This window comes from Diplotaxodon limnothrissa, linkage group LG17 (genome assembly GCF_057381915.1).
Source record: "Diplotaxodon limnothrissa isolate DT_005_m linkage group LG17, D_limnothrissa_male_GT1.1, whole genome shotgun sequence".
NCBI classification, from domain to species: domain Eukaryota; kingdom Metazoa; phylum Chordata; class Actinopteri; order Cichliformes; family Cichlidae; genus Diplotaxodon; species Diplotaxodon limnothrissa.
Window position 1 is genome coordinate 31,276,470 of NC_140612.1, and position 16,751 is coordinate 31,293,220.

The 16,751-nt window shown below is 42.4% G+C and overlaps 1 protein-coding gene across 2 annotated transcripts in view; it reads right to left on the minus strand.

The window, feature by feature from the left end:
• Window positions 1-996: 996 nt before the first annotated feature.
• cacna1c (calcium channel, voltage-dependent, L type, alpha 1C subunit) overlaps window positions 997-16,751 on the minus strand; it is a 238,265-nt gene continuing 222,510 nt past the window's right edge. The window contains exons 35-53 of one of the 2 annotated variants that reach the window (XM_085376077.1): window positions 15,050-15,187; window positions 13,698-13,763; window positions 13,227-13,318; window positions 10,592-10,754; window positions 10,230-10,357; window positions 9,839-9,935; window positions 9,375-9,477; window positions 9,040-9,141; window positions 8,712-8,839; window positions 8,450-8,590; window positions 7,322-7,686; window positions 7,034-7,060; window positions 2,780-2,908; window positions 2,531-2,658; window positions 2,327-2,424; window positions 2,104-2,200; window positions 1,910-2,018; window positions 1,659-1,827; window positions 997-1,503 (exon numbers count right to left, since the gene is read on the minus strand). In XM_085376077.1, the coding sequence (XP_085232203.1) occupies window positions 997-1,503; window positions 1,659-1,827; window positions 1,910-2,018; window positions 2,104-2,200; window positions 2,327-2,424; window positions 2,531-2,658; window positions 2,780-2,908; window positions 7,034-7,060; window positions 7,322-7,686; window positions 8,450-8,590; window positions 8,712-8,839; window positions 9,040-9,141; window positions 9,375-9,477; window positions 9,839-9,935; window positions 10,230-10,357; window positions 10,592-10,754; window positions 13,227-13,318; window positions 13,698-13,763; window positions 15,050-15,187 (2,787 nt within the window). The remainder of the gene's footprint in view (window positions 1,504-1,658; window positions 1,828-1,909; window positions 2,019-2,103; window positions 2,201-2,326; window positions 2,425-2,530; window positions 2,659-2,779; window positions 2,909-7,033; window positions 7,061-7,321; window positions 7,687-8,449; window positions 8,591-8,711; window positions 8,840-9,039; window positions 9,142-9,374; window positions 9,478-9,838; window positions 9,936-10,229; window positions 10,358-10,591; window positions 10,755-13,226; window positions 13,319-13,697; window positions 13,764-15,049; window positions 15,188-16,751) is intronic. The other variant, XM_085376076.1, reaches the window with a different exon arrangement.

The following is a 16,751-nucleotide window of genomic DNA, read 5'->3' on the forward strand; positions in this document are numbered from 1 at the left end:
TGTCTCTCGCTGGAGTTTTCCTGACCAGCGGTGGAATAAAAATAAAAAGAGCTGGCTAGCTTCCTGTTGGCCAGAGAGTGTCTTCCTCTGCCTGGGCCCCCCATCCCTATTGCAGCCTTATTGGGGCTGTTGGACCATCCCTCAAATCCTTCCCCCCCATTGGCTGGAGGTGGTGTGTCACCTCAATCCCACCTCCAGGCTGGCAGGGCTGTGCTCCATGGTTCCTTAGCTTTGGAAGAGGAGGAGAAATGAGATTTCAAACAGGGCTTTTTTTCATCCCTGTTTTACTCAATACAGCGCTTCATCATCAGTGAACCAAAGAGGAGGAGTTGACCTTTGACCTCAAGTGGGTGTGGTCAGACTGTAATCCAAACTGACCCCTTTCAAAAGCTGGTCTGCTGTCCCCTACCTGGTGTCATGGCGGCCAGACAAACAACAACAACACAAAGTAGGCGTAGGAAATGAAAACATTAAACACACTATGTTGTCTGCAGGAGAACCATAGAAAGGACTTCCTGGCTGTGTTGTTTCTTGTCTACCTTCATTCAGTCATACTTCCCTTTGTCTCTTTTCTTTTTTGCTTGTGTCTACTTTTCTGCGCTTAACACTCTGAGGACATGATAAAACTGTGAGGCACTTTAGAGACACACTCAGACACGTGTGGAGAACACACGCACATGCGCGCACAGATAGAAAAAAAATCCTAGATCACACTGACAAACGTGCGTAAGCACACGCTCGTAGAGTATATCGCTTTTACAGCAAACATCCATCCATATACTAACTCATAGACTAACAGAGTCATAACCAAGTGTTTAAGGTTGCATCACTGGCCGCCACTCTCCAGAGCGACAGAGTGTGTTTGTATGTGTGTGTGTATGTGAAGGGTGGGGACAGACAGAGCCAGCCGCGGTGCTGTAAGCAGCACCTGACAAGCATCAGTCTCTGATGATGTCAGAGGGGCCAGTTCGTCGATCGAACCCATTAACTTGACTCCTATAAGCTTGTCACACACTCCATATCCTCGTCCTCCAACAGCCCGCTGTTCCTCTGTCGTGCTCCTCCGATCACAAGCGAGCCTCTGTAGTGCCCCTCTTCCCTCCCTCCTGCCTCCTCTTCTTCCTCCTCCTCTTCTGGTTCTCTCTCTCTGGCTAGCAGCTCCTGCCGCTCCTCTATAGAGGAGGGACCGTGTATGGAGCCTCTGCTTCCTGTAGCTTCTCCCCCACCTTCACTAGGACTCAAGCCGACCACTCGGTCCCTGTGCGTTGATGATGCTGCTGCTGCTGTTGTGTGGAAGGGGAGGACGTTGCCGTTAGGGCTGTGCTGAGAGGTGGAGGAGGTGCTGGATGTGGCGTTTGTGGGCGAGGTGCCGTTGAGAATGTTGTTGGCGGCGTGCTCCATCTCCTCGATGGTCATGTCGCAGGCATCAGCCAGCTCCGCTTTGGTCGCCTCAATGAACGAGGGGTCCTGAGCAAAATGACCCAAGCCCTCTGATATTAGGACCTTGACAGGGAAAAGATTAAGAGGGATGGACAGAGAGGAGAAAGGTTTAATGTGTCACGTGTTACAGTGTGGTGTTGAATATATGCTAAATAACAGGTAGAGAATATCCTTCATGATCCTATACACAGATACAGCTACATATAACTCATACTCACTGCCTCCACTAGACTGCCTGCGCTGCCGTGACACAGCGAGCTGGAGTCTTTCCCCAACAGCGACGGCACAGTGAGCGACACCGGCCTCGGTGCCCTTTGACTGGACGCTGGCATGCTAGGGGTGGGGCTAGGACTGGGCACCGGGCTATTCCCATTACTGTCATTGTACCTAGGAGGGGAAGTGATTTGTTTTAAACCTTAAAAACGTCACTTGTGCTTAAACTGTTTTTGGAGCAGCTTTATTTTCTTACCATGGGCCACAATTGACAGAGGGCAAGCTGGTATTGAGCTTTTCATGGGAGTTGGAGCCCTCTAGCCTCAGAGAGGGAACTCGCTGGTAGGAGGCATCACTGCATTGAGCTAAGGAAAGTATAAACATTAGTTAGAACTCTCTCACTGATTTAATATGACAAGGACAGAAAGTGCTTCAAAATTCTTGGTTAACCTGTGGGACTTGCTGGAGGTGTGGAGCACAGCCGACTGAAGAGGGTCGGTGAGTGGCTCCGTCTTAACAGAGGACTCAACCCTGCTACAGCCAGAGCCTGGAGGAGGAGAGGGAGAGAGTTAGAGAGGAGCTGCCGGGAGGATTATGATTTCTTTGCACATCTTGTTATGTGCATCTGTAACTCTGTGTGTTTGCCTCTATTATGTAGGCGTCCTGAGGCTACCTGATGATGTACAAGATGTAAAGGTACAGCCGTCTTCTGAGAGACGTCTGGCCTCGACTGTCTCCGGAGACACTCCAGATGGAAGGACGATCTCCGCCCTGACATCAATGCCACAAATATGCAAAAACACAGCACGTAAAGATGCGTAAATGACAGCAGGCGCAATTTATACGCAAGATTTTTTTAAAAAGTGGGTCTTCTCACCCAGAGAAGTGGGACAGAGGAAGACCCTCCTGGGAGACTGCCACCCTCCTCCTCCTCTTCTGTCGTCGACTTCCTCCGCTTCCTCCATGGGAGTCAACTGCTTACAAGTCTCATCGTGATACACCAGCCTAACAAGAGCACACAAGTGCATAAAATAAAGAAAAAAAGTTGTGAAATATTAAAGGCTTGGGGAATAAATGTGCTTTTTTTTCGTTGCTGTTTTTGAGTGCATATGTGTTTAAACGCTACATGTCAGACGAGAGCGAGTGGTCATCCTCATGGTACACCCTGTCTTCAACATAGCTCTCGTCGTATGTCTCCTCTGTTGACCCCTCCCCTCTTCGGATGATTGGCAGATGACTGTCACACGAGTCTGAGCTACAGACAAACAAGCAAACGGCCGAACAAACAAAAAACACAGAATGAACATAAAGACGCACGACACACGGAAAAACAGGAAGACAGACAAGTACATGTAAATACACTAAAAATTATTTGCAATAAAACTGAAAGGAGAAACCCATGGATGCTTAGCTACTGCATGTAGGAAGGCAAAGGAGGAGGAGAGTCTGAAAAGAAGCGGGTGGATATTGCAGCTATTTTCTTGAAGCAAAATGGTGAATAGCAATAAAAGGCAACACCTGGATTATAGCAATTGATAGCAAGACTGAAGTTCAGACATCTTTAAAAAACACAGAAGAGACTATATTCTGAAGGAATGTTGCTCTCAGGGAGCTCTATTTTAATACAGTACTTTTTATGCTGCTATCATCATTTGAAGGTCAGTAAAGTCCCAGAATCTGAGGCTATTGCTTTCTGCGAATCACTGCTTATCAGAGAAAAAAGCTGGAGCTGGCGTTTTTGGCGTCACTGGACAGAAGGAAATTTCCACAGCAACCTTTCATACAGTTGTCTGATAGGAAACTAGACTCATGCACCTTCTCTGGGCTCTGACAGGCTAATCACAAATATGTTCAGACCAGACCGAGTGAATTGTAAAAGTAGCGTAAAGAGCTAGCAAGACCATGTAGCGAGTCAGAATCTGTGGTACGATGGGTTAGGTACGAGACTTTCCCTCAGGAGACTAAGATTCAAATCCAATTTATAATATACTTGTGCTTGTCTGGTGCGAGGAGGTTATAATTCTCTTTGCGTCTCAAAGATGTCTTCTTCCCAGTCACATCCACAGTTGCGGTGAGAAGTTTATTTACATTCATCATGGGCATGAATGCCATGGTAATTTGGGGATGTTCTTTTTCCAGGGTGGAATAATTGTACAGCATACATCTTTAATAAGTTTAAAAACAAGATCTATATTTATTCTGGATTTTTTCTAATCCACACAGGTTCAAAAGTATACCCATGGGCTCAAATATATAGATACACCCCACCAATTTTCCATTAAAATTCCCTTGGCAAGTTCCACCTAGACCAGCCATTTGGCTCACCCATGTGGGCAGCTGCAAATATCAGTCGAGCTTAAAGGTGTCGGTTCTGGAGCAGAGGCTCATTTCTTGGTTGGCATTTTCTCAGCCCACTGGGATTTAAAATGCTTCATTGTGGATACTAACACTCGTCTTCCAGTAGTTTCTTTGGCAAAGTAGTGAAACATCAAAGTTAAAAGAGATCGTAGAACCTTCAGAACCACCTATTAAAATATTTAAGTTAACGCATGTATATATTGAGTCCCACATGGACAAGCCAAATGACTTCTGGAGAAATGTTTTATGTTCAGACGGAACAAAGACTGAGACATTTGACATCAGTGAAGTGAAGTAAAGATGAAGCTATGATCCAAAAAATGACCCCAAAAACAGATGACAGCAGGTTTTAGAATGGATAAAGCAGGCTGCCATTAAGCTTCTGCCTTCCCAAAGACTCAACTTCAACCAACCAATTTAAACGAACTCTGTCAATTCTGCTAAGAGTAGTCAAATATCCAGCCAGAATGATCCCGGAAGCTTGTTGAGGGCTACCAAATCATCTGGTTCAGGTGGAACTTTCCACAGGATATTTAACCAAATATTAGAGGGGGTGCATCTATATGCTTGAGCATGTATGTGTAGTTTTGACCCTGTGTGGATTAGAGACAATTCAAAATAAATTTAAACTTGTGCATGCAATTCAGTTTTTTTTAAATTATTAAAAATGTATGCAGTAAAACCATTCCTCATGGGGAAAAAAACACAGTTCAAAGAAATCACTAAATGCTCCAAATGACCACAACATTCATGCCTACAATGAATGTATGTAAACTTTTAACCACAACTGTATTTCATACCCAATACTCAAGCTTTAAGGAGACATTCTGGCATTTAATTTTTATTCTCTTCTTCTTCACCAGATGTGTTTTTACTTCCAAGCAACAGCACTTCAGTTCCCCAGAGTTTCGAATTAAGAGGCGTAATATGATGCCAAGTTTCAGTTTCAAGTCCCAGAATTTTTAATTTAATTTTTGTTAAGCAGCACATAAACCTCCCCAAACAACAGTGTGGTGAAGAAAAACAAATCATGTGGGAAAAAAACAATCAAACAAAAAAAACTAAAAATGCCAGATGTCCCTTTAATCAGCTAATGGTTCCACGGCAAACTCTGGGTTAGAACAACGACCTAACTTGATGATTTTGGCTAAGCCTTGGTGGATCTTAACCTGTTACTGAACTGATTAAATCCAGTCCATCAGAAAGCTTATACTTTGCTTTGCTTGTACTCAAGTGTATTATTTTAGATTCATTACTGTCCAAGTAGGCCTACTGAATGGGAAAAACTGCGGACATACATGCCAGCACACACAATCAGTTATCGTAACTAAAGTGTAAAGCTGGCTCAACATCCCAACAAGTGGGCAAAATAAATCAAGGCAATGATATACATATTAACTGACTGCTGTTTTTAAAGCCTTACAAATACAGTGACTTAATATGTGAAGTCGTTCAGAGAGGGATGCTAGTCGAAAGTAATTAAGCCACTAAAATCAAAATAAATGCAAAGTTTGGTAATATATTTTAACTTGACATGGAGCAATTAAAGCACAACTTTCAAAACATATAAACCAAATTTCATGAATATACAGTCACCGGCCACTTTGACAGGTAAACCTGTTTATGAGCTCATTAATGCAGATATCTATCAGAGTGTTATTGCCAGACTGCTTTGAGCTGATAGGAAGGCAGCAGTACAGCATCTCTAAATGCAACAACACTGAACCTTGTGCTACAGCAGCAAAAGACTAAAGAAAGTGCCATTCCTGTTAGCTAAAAACAGGAAAATAAGGCGACATTTTACACAAGCTCAAGCTCATGATGAAAAATGATCTTTGAAAAATACTGCTGTGACAATCAGATAGTGGACTCGGAATTTGTCCTAAAAAAAATGACAGGATGGATTCAACCTGCATCAATAGTACAGGTGGATAGTGATGCTTTGCACCAACTGATCATCGTTTTAACACTACGGCCAGCCTGAGTATTGCTGCTAACTATGTCCATCCCTTTATGTCCACAGTGTGCCCACCTTCTGATGGCTGCACATTATTTGGGGTGGCTGTACCTCAGTTGAGCAGGTCATCTACTAATAGGAAGGTTTGGTTGTTTGATCACTGGCTGCTCTAGTCTAGATCTCATACAAGTATTCTAAGGGCAAGATAATGAACCCCAATGTGCTCCTGATGCATCCATTGGAGTAATAATGTCTGTAAATCTTAAACAAAAAGCACTTTGGTGTAGAAAAAAGTCTTTAATGAATGAGCCTGAACTGGTAAATGAAGAATGTTGCATGAAACACTGAGTACTCAAATACAGCTATATAAGAATCAGTCCATCATGTCATGAAACTCATATAATCCCAAACTAATTTCTTGACAGTGAGTTCTATGCACACAAATGGCCTCCAAAGCCACCAGATCTCAGTCCAACCATCACAGCAGCAGACATCCAAGAAAGGGTCTCAGTCCAGTAGAGCACCTTTAGGATGTGATGAAAGGCAAGATTCATATCATGGATGTGCAGCCAAGAAATCTACAACAGCTGCGTGACGCCATCGTGTCAAAAGGCAGTTTGAAAACAAAACTGGGTCCAACCTGGTACTAGCAAAGTGTACCTATTAAAGTGGCAGTGAGCGTAGAGCACACATTTCCACATTTGCATTAAAATTAGCAAATAAGTATAAGCTTTCAGATGTTTGTATGTTTCTATACAGTGTCTAACCCAGATCTGTCATATTACACCCCCCCCCCCCAAAAAAAAACCAGCATTCAGAGAAGCCTTGATAGGAAACGTTTGGCCCCATTGAACCAAACAGTCTATCTACAGCTTTGGTAGCTGATTTTTATAGTAACAGCATGTAGCCTGCTTTTTGCTATTGCAAAATAAAGCACTGTGTGCATAGCAACAAGTGTTACTATAGCACCCTGACAGCTATGTTATTTTATATGCCATTATGAGATTACAGACACACACACACACTCTCTCTCTTTCTCTCTCTCTCTGTCCCCTGGCAACATACCGCATGAGGCTGTCATAAAAACACGTCCTGCTCGCCACCAGAAACAAAAGACAGGGAAAGAAAGCAGGTAGTAAAAAGAAATAAACAGCTGAATTATTTATGTCTATATGGACATCTTTTTTGTTAATTATGTTAAAACAAGGCAGTTAAATATTTGTACTAATGCCTGGGCTATGGAAGAGGAAAGCAAATTATTCACAACACAATCAAGGAGCACATAAAGTAGGAAAGAAGCAGAAAAGTTCAAAACAAGGTGTAAATGGAAGCTGCTGTTGAGCCTGCACTCACCTCTTTGGAGGAAAGCACCATGCAGATCTTGGCAGCAGAATGGGGGTGAGTGGCTGCCCCGTGTGCCCATCCACAGTGCTTATAGATGGGCTCGGGAATCGACTGATGCCCTGGGTTGCCACCCCGGCCATGCCAGTGTTGTTGGCATTGTTGATGTTGGCGTTAGAGTCTGATGAGGAGTAAGAGGAAGGGGTGAAAGTAGTTGAATCCATGAGCTTCTCATGAGACGGGCTCTCGCCTTCACAAGGTGACCCTTTTTGGCTGATGTGCAAGGGACGCTGGGTAGTGAAAGACTGCGGGAAGGACCCACGGCCATCGCTCTGGTTGTAGTAGTTGACATGGTTGCCAAACAACCCTCCTGTGCGCTGTGGTGTGGGCGGAGACGGTTGAGATGGAGGAACACAAAAAGTTGAGAAGAGAAATGGAAAGGTTAAGTTAAAGAATATCTTAATAATGTACAGCACCACACCCCAACATCCATAATTCAAAACACTGCTTGCAGCAATGATGGGAATGCAAAGCAAAAAGCTTTTATCAAAAGGCAAAAAACTTCAGAACATTTTTAGTAAATGAAAGCAGACTGATAAAATTAAATAAACTGGACACTGGAGTTTTATTTTCTATTAACCTTCATTTTAGCTAGGCACAGACATTTGGCTGTCTATTTTTGGTACACAATGCAAATACAGCAGCAAAAAAAACTAAACAAAACAGCATATGAATGTTATAATGGTGGCGAAAATGAAAGGTCGATAGCATAACTCACCCTCTTACTGTAGAAGGAGCTGTGTGTATGTGTAAGTATGTAATCCTTACAGTTGCAGCGCTGAATATTTGTTTAGTGATTATAGTGTGTAAAATACTGCTGTGTTTATTAAAAACTTATTTTCATTGGACCCCACACATCCCCCCAAAATCCATAAATATAGTTCAGTGAGTGTAGCATTTTGTAGCCAAGCTATGTGGTGGAACATGAGGCTTTTTTTATTATGTCTTCTTGACTAAGCACATGCAAGAATGCATGTTTATGTGCATGATGCAATTCGGCTTCAAGCTGGCGTTGATCATCTCTCTCTCTCTTTCTTTTTCTCTCTCTCTGGAGAGTGAGTGAAGGTGTGTGTATCCAACCTTTACCCTGAAGATATCGTCCTCAGACGCCGCTGACACAGGCTCCTTTACACCTTTATCCAGCTCCTCCTCCACATTTAGGTCTCCGGAGATGGCTCTCCTAATCTCCGGACCGATGTCGTGCAATGTCCGCAGGCCCGCCTACACACAGACACAGCAGTGTTGCTTACATATCATGTTGTAACCCAGGAGCAAATTTCGAATGTCAGAAATCTACCTCTGTAATGTTTAGCTCTACTGTGGACAAAACTTGTCTGTATACCTGCAGAGAGAGTGCGGTTTTGGGGGGCACCTTGGCCACCAGCCCTTGTTCTTTCCTTTTCTTAAACTTGCGGAAATATTCCTGGATGAGGAAGGTGGCGTAGAATTTCCCGACTGTTACCTCGTCATCTGCAGAAACAAAAAAACAACAACATCATTATTAAAAAAGATTAATGCTTAAAATTAACATGCTGCAAGATTTTTCAGAAACTCCACTGCAAGTGATGCAACCAAGGTTTTGACCACAGTAAGGTGACAGTAATGTCTATTGGAAACATTCACTTCTTAAATATTTGTGCATAAGAAACTGTGCTGCAGGGTGTACATACCACCAGCAGGGGGCACTACTTGATCCAAGAGCTTCATACTGGTTCTCTTCCATATCTTCTTCACTATTGCCCTCAGTTCCTCATTGGCCTGCTCCAAGTTCCCTGCACACACAAAGCACAGTATGAAGTACACATTGTAGATTCAAACTAGAATTTCCATAGTTGGAAATTACATTACAACCCCTCTATAAAATAGGTTTTAAAAAAAGTGGGGCAAAATAAGAAAACACGCAATTTCACATTGTGCTATCAAGTATGATGATGTGCCCACTGGTGCGTACATGTGTGACCTTTACAGTTGTGTGCTAGTGATTGCCCCCATACGTGTTTTTTACCTTCTGTCTTTATCCTGAGTGCGGTTCTGACCAGGGCAAACAGTGTGGCGTTGAACATCACTGTTCCGTCGCTGTTCAGAGGCATGTTCATCGACACCAGACGCTACGTGAGATGAAAAACACACGCACCTTTTTAACACAGTGAATTGCCCTAACAGCTGCCAACAGATACTGGCAGCTGACAGTTTGTTAAAAATACGCAGACAGCAGTTCAACTCTAAGGACGCTAATCTTTCGTTAGAGAGATTTTTTTGAGATATTTTCCCAGGTACGATTTGTTGTCAGTATGTGTTTTGAGTCATTGTGCAAGGCGTTATTAGCTGTGCATATGTCACCACTCTAATACAACACAACATGAGGATTTTTTTTAACTCATGCAGTGATGGTACTTGAGCTGTTATGTATATTTTTGATAACTCTGCAGCCTTGTTTAGGAATTTGTGTGGCCATACAAATGTATTTACCTTGCAAGCCACCCTGTGTGGACAGAGCTTTCCAAACCCGAGGGGAGGCTGGATTCTTCTGAGCAGAGTCACCACATCAAGATGTTTTATTCTCCCCCTAAAAACCAGCATAGATGTTGAATTTTAGAGACGCTCTACACTAGTGATTCTCAACCACGGATAGAGAGTACTCCAGGGAGTGTTTTTGCAGTAGAAACAGGATGCACGGACAGATTATTTCAACTACTTGAACATAACTAAGGATTTAATTAAAGAAATAAATTGAGCAGTTTTGAGCAGAAAGCTTCCCTGTCTACTAAACTATAAGCAGTAAAAATACACAGCCAAAATAAATGCATGAATATATGTTTGAAACAGATGAAAAGTGGCAAATATAGCTTTGTAAACTTACTTAGCTTCTGGGTCATATTCAGCCCAGATCCTCTTGAACTCGTCAAGATGATGTGGCCCCAGGATCGACCAGTCGCGCGTCAGGTAGTCAAAGTTGTCCATGATGACGGCCACAAACAAGTTGATGATCTGGGGAAAATCAGAAATCCATAAGTTTCTATCGTACCACTCTAAACAATTATAGACCTGCCAGTTCAATCAACATGTACTACATTTCTCTACAGTCTATTAAATGTAACACACAATTTCAAAGTCATCTTTCTGGCACATTTTGAAATATGTTAATTTGCTATTTGTGGTTATGACAGTCACATGAAATACTCTCCTTTTACTAATTAAAATTAGATGTGTGCCTGTACTCACCAGGAAGGCACAGAGCATGTAGAAGCTGACAAAATAAATGATGGCAAACTGGCTGCCACAGTCCTCGTTGGACGAGCTGCTTTCATTGGTTGATCCTTTCTCACACGGCTGTTTGGGTGAACACGCCAGCATGATCTCCTGCCACGCCTCACCTGTTGCACATCTGATAGACAGACGCATGCACACAACCAACCAAATATGCATGGACGCCGACGCAAATGCCGGCGTGCATGCGGTTGTGAGAAAGACACACAACAGAAACAAAGAGGCACACATACACACATATTGAAATGCATGCATGTGCGCATGTATGCATTCGCGCATAAAAGCATGGAGTGAAGCACACACATGCACATTATTACAAAGACAAAAAGAGAGAGACGCAGATGTTAGACTTTGTTCTTATTACATCTGAGCATATAAAATATGACTATGTATAAGCACTTTATATATATATATATATATATATATATATATATATATATATATATATATATATATATATATATATATATATATATATATACATACATACATACACACACATACACACACACACAGTGGGGCAAAAAAGTATTTAGTCAGCCACCGATTGTGCAAGTTCCCCCACCTAAAATGATGACAGAGGTCAGTAATTTGCACCAGAGGTACACTTCAACTGTGAGAGACAGAATGTGAAAAAAAAAATCCATAAATCCACATGGTAGGATTTGTAAAGAATTTATTGGTAAATCAGGGTGGAAAATAAGTATTTGGTCAATAACAAAAATACAACTCAATACTTTGTAACATAACCTTTGTTGGCAATAACAGAGGTCAAACGTTTACTATAGGTCTTTACCAGGTTTGCACACACAGTAGCTGGTATTTTGGCCCATTCCTCCCTGCAGATCTTCTCAAGAGCAGTGATGTTTTGGGGCTGTCGCCGAGCAACACGGACTTTCAACTCCCGCCACAGATTTTCTATGGGGTTGAGGTCTGGAGACTGGCTAGGCCACTCCAGGACTTTCAAATGCTTCTTACGGAGCCACTCCTTTGTTGCCCGGGCGGTGTGTTTTGGATCATTGTCATGTTGGAAGACCCAGCCTCATTTCATCTTCAAAGTTCTCACTGATGGAAGGAGGTTTTGGCTCAAAATCTCACGATACATGGCCCCATTCATTCTGTCCTTAACACGGATCAGTCGTCCTGTCCCCTTGGCAGAAAAACAGCCCCATAGCATGATGTTTCCACCCCCATGCTTCACAGTAGGTATGGTGTTCTTGGGATGCAACTCAGTATTCTTCTTCCTCCAAACACGACGAGTTGAGTTTATACCAAAAAGTTCTACTTTGGTTTCATCTGACCACATGACATTCTCCCAATCCTCTGCTGTATCATCCATGTGCTCTCTGGCAAACTTCAGACGGGCCTGGACATGCACTGGCTTCAGCAGCGGAACACGTCTGGCACTGCGGGATTTGATTCCCTGCCGTTGTAGTGTGTTACTGATGGTGACCTTTGTTACTTTGGTCCCAGCTCTCTGCAGGTCATTCACCAGGTCCCCCCGTGTGGTTCTGGGATCTTTGCTCACCGTTCTCATGATCATTTTGACCCCACGGGATGAGATCTTGCGTGGAGCCCCAGATCGAGGGAGATTATCAGTGGTCTTGTATGTCTTCCATTTTCTGATGATTGCTCCCACGGTTGATTTTTTCACACCAAGCTGCTTGCTTATTGTAGATTCACTCTTCCCAGTCTGGTGCAGGTCTACAATACTTTTCCTGGTGTCCTTCGAAAGCTCTTTGGTCTTGGCCATGGCGGAGTTTGGAGTCTGACTGTTTGAGGCTGTGGACAGGTGTCTTTTATACAGATGATGAGTTCAAACAGGTGCCATTCATACAGGTAACGAGTGGGGGACAGAAAAGCTTCTTACAGAAGACGTTACAGGTCTGTGAGAGCCAGAGATTTTCCTTGTTTGAGGTGACCAAATACTTATTTTCCACCCTAATTTACGAATAAATTCTTTACAAATCCTACCATGTGAATTCATGGATTTTTTTTTCACATTCTGTCTCTCACAGTTGAAGTGTACCTCTGGTGCAAATTACTGACCTCTGTCATCATTTTAAGTGGGGGAACTTGCACAATCGGTGGCTGACTAAATACTTTTTTGCCCCACTGTATATATATATATGATTTTTATCCATTCAGTTTTGAGTTCCTCTGCTTATCAAGTGTCCAAGTATACTGTCATTCTTAATGGAGACTCAGTGCTATTATATATTCCATGTAGGGGTGTATCCAGAATAAGAAAGGATAGACATTTTTTGAACTTGAGGAGAATAAACTTGGTGTAATGCTAGTAAATTATGTGTGATTCCATCCTTTCAGGTTCTGTGGTTTTTGTCCCCCTTCATGGAATCTTACCATCATCACAACCAAGCAGAAAAGAGGAAGAAAACCTTCAGGGCGTTTGTCGTAAATCAACATCAAGCTGTTTTTGGCTGCTCCCATATAGACTAGCATGTTTGATTTGGCAGTTTTTAATGCCAGAGCAGTTACACAAACAAAGTATACAGATTAGGAGAAAAGTGGAATAACAAAGACGATGAGGGAGTAAAAAAGAGCAAATGCCCAAATTAATCACCCTTACCTGAAGAGCAGCAGCACCGCCTGAGGGAATGTCTGGAAATTGTTGTTCCTGTTGATTTGCATGTGGTCCCGCAGAGCTATCTTACCAAACATCTGTATAGGAGGGGAGGGTGTAGTCACAGCACACAGCATATGATGTCAGCATTGACAAGTGAAAGTCGGTCACATTTAGTGGCCAGACATCCCCCAGCAAATCAAACCAAAGTGTCTCCTACTCATCGTCAGTGAAACAAACAATACAACAGCTTCCAGGTGAAACAGAGAGGAAGCAGAGAGACAAAGACAAACAGTAACTAAAGAGCAACAGAGAGAGGAAGATAATGGGAGAGCAAAATAACAACTTGACCAAACAGGAACTCTGAGTGACAAGACTCCAGGGGGACAGACACAGGACGGAGGCTTGCTAAAGGAGAGAAGGTGAGAGAAGATAACAGTGGGAGGGAAACAAGGGGATAACAACCTGACAGCTTACCTGCATGCCAATGACGGCGTATATGAAGAACAGCATCACTATAAGCAGAGCTACGTAGGGCAGAGCCTGAAGAGAGGAGAGATGCATCAGTGGCAAGTTTTCTGCAGGCTTATCCTACACCAGAGCTGGAGTCCATTCATTTTCATTCAAATCTCACTCGTCCAATTAATCTTCAAAGTCACAATCTATTTTTTTCTTTTCTTTTTTTTTTTTTCTTTTTTCAAACTTGTGAAAGTGAATGGATCTGCAGTCTTGTGTGGCACAACACCAAAAACAATCCAGGACAAATCATCTGACTTCAGAGTGAAAAACCTCAGCAAAATACAATCTGTTCTCTGGACTTAGCCAGGAGATCAGTCCCAACATACAGCACATGCACCAAACAAGGGCAGAACATTGTTTTTCTATATTAAGACGCATTAGCAAAAGTGCAGGACTGTGCTCCTGGCTAATATTACTCCTGTGTATAGAAGGGCAGGGCCAAGTCATGATGAATAAATGAAAAAGTTAAAGCCTGCTCATAAATTAAATAAATTCTATAAGCGCACAAAATATTAATGCATAGCTCAAAATGATATTCACAACCACTGCTGATTTTTAAGCCTGTGGTTCAAACAGGCAGCAGTAGTACAACATGAAGTGGCCCGTCTCAGCTAACGCAAGAGAGAGAACAGATGATTTTAATGTCCCCACAACTCTCTATCAAATGATTTCACTTTTTTGGTGGAGTGCTTCGTTAAACAAAACTTGTCTACGGCTTAACTCGCCTACGGGGAATGGTGAGCTCTCAGGGGTTAGTAGTAGGGCGCAGGGTGTTTGACGGTAATAAATAGAAGAAGAAGAAGAAGAAGAAGAAGAAGAAGAAAGAAAAGAGGAGAAGTGGAAAGACGAAGAAAAGATTTCTCGTTAAGGTATGGATTTTTTTTCCTGTTTTCAAACTTCATAATCTGCTTCTGTAGTTAGACTCCCAAACATCCTCTCCATTACCTCACACCATCCCTCTTTTTTTTTTTAAATAGCATCTACCTGACCTTCTACGCAAGTAAGAGGTGGGGATGAGGAGGGACAAGGCGAGGCAAGGAAAGGTAGCTTGTGAGACTCTACCAGGCTGGATTTACACAAGAACAAGGGCATTTATAGCTGCATGCATCTCAGAACTGAAAATAATTTTTAAATTTAATTTACAGACTTTAAATGTGTGGTTAAAATTAAAATGTCTTGTAAAATCTCTTAAAAAACAGAACTTAAGTGAAAGCAAATAGAGCTCTGAAAGGAAGGACAAAGAGAGCCACTTCTCCCTGTGTAAACCCAACCCCCCTATTCTAGCATGTTGTGTCCGGTTCTCCCCTCACTTGGAAGGATTTGATGAAGGTCCACAGCAGGGTCCGAATCCCTTCCCCGCGAGACAGCAGCTTCACCAGCCTCATCACGCGGAACAGCCGGAAGAAGGTGATGGAGATCCTGGCGTTCTCTTCAGAGTTCTGCAGTCCCTTTTGGTGGGGTTTGGTGTTTTTTTTTTGTTAGAAAAAAAAACACAGGACGCATGGGAACACATGCAGATAGATAGGGAAATGAAGCAAACGCACACGCACACACACATATACACACGCACGCGCATAAATGATCATGAAAACATGCATATGCACACAGACATACAAGTAACATTTGTATCCATATTTCCACCCACACATATGAGTGTTAATATGAATAAAAGGCACACACATACACACACACACACACACACACACACACACATACAGAGTTAATAAATGGAAACTTGCGTCCTACAAAATCCCATCAAAATCAACTGACACAAGAGATCTGGGAGAGAATCGGGCAGTCATGCTTACGTGTATGACTTCATGGAAAAATCCCTTGACATTTCTGATTGAATCCGCTTCATTCATGTTTACAAGCATCTGATACACCTTAACGCTGTTTCTTTGACCTCACCACACCGCCACCATAATCACAACAAAGAAAGCGTCCAATTACAGGTAAATCTAGCCATGCGCTGACATTTGACAAACAGGCTTTTAAACACTTTTGGGACCTCTGAAGTAAATCTTCTGCATTTATTCTGCACTGCTATAGACTAAAAATCTAATATCTGAGACTGGGACGGAGAGTCTTCCATCGATGGAGGTAAGCACTCTCATAAATCACTGTTAACAACTCACGGTAGATACAATACAAAAATCCGAGCCTGTGGGCTGATTCCTGTTTCAATAAATCATGCAGACAGGCTAATTGTTTGTCACAGATAAACTGGCCACCTGGAGAAAGAAAATCCAAGGATGATATTCCAGAGGATAAAGTTATTACTGCCCAGTGCAGTGACAGCCATGTAGAAACACTATTTACCTGTGTGGTAAATCTCCATATCTACACCATCTGTGTACTGTGATCTTCTAGGTCTCTTTTTATTTACAGAGCCTCTAGTATTTTGCATCTCCAGACATTTACGCATTCAATTATTTGAATTTTTGCTGCTTTATTAGGTAAAGTTAGCTAAGGTTTCTGTCATCCACAGGAAATAAGTCTGCGATAAAATATTCAGCCATCTAGCAGAGTGCTATTCTAATACAGATTTATTTATTTATGCTGTTCCTGCTCGTTCTCCAGGACAAAAAGGCAGAAAAACAAAGGCAACATCAGAGTTTTTGTACAGCACGATGCACACAACACAGCAGCTAACGGCCAAGCTAAGGAATAAATATCCACAATTTACACCACAAATGACAGCTGAATCGGGTGAAAGCAAGGATATCGGCTCATTAGCAATCCTAATGACAAAACTAGTTATGCAAAATTAAGGAGAAAATCTCCAGTTCACCATTATCTGACTGGCCAGTATGCACAAAACAAACCTGACTACACGCAACGTGTAACCAGAGGAGAGCTGTGCTACATCTTTCGTCACTGTAACAATGAAATGTGACCCAAAGAAACACGGCATCAGCCTCTCTGACCTCTGAATCTGCTTTGCCACTTGTATTTTTCCAAGAAGCCATTAATTCTTTATGTTAATCCCACAAAGAACACACAGTGTGC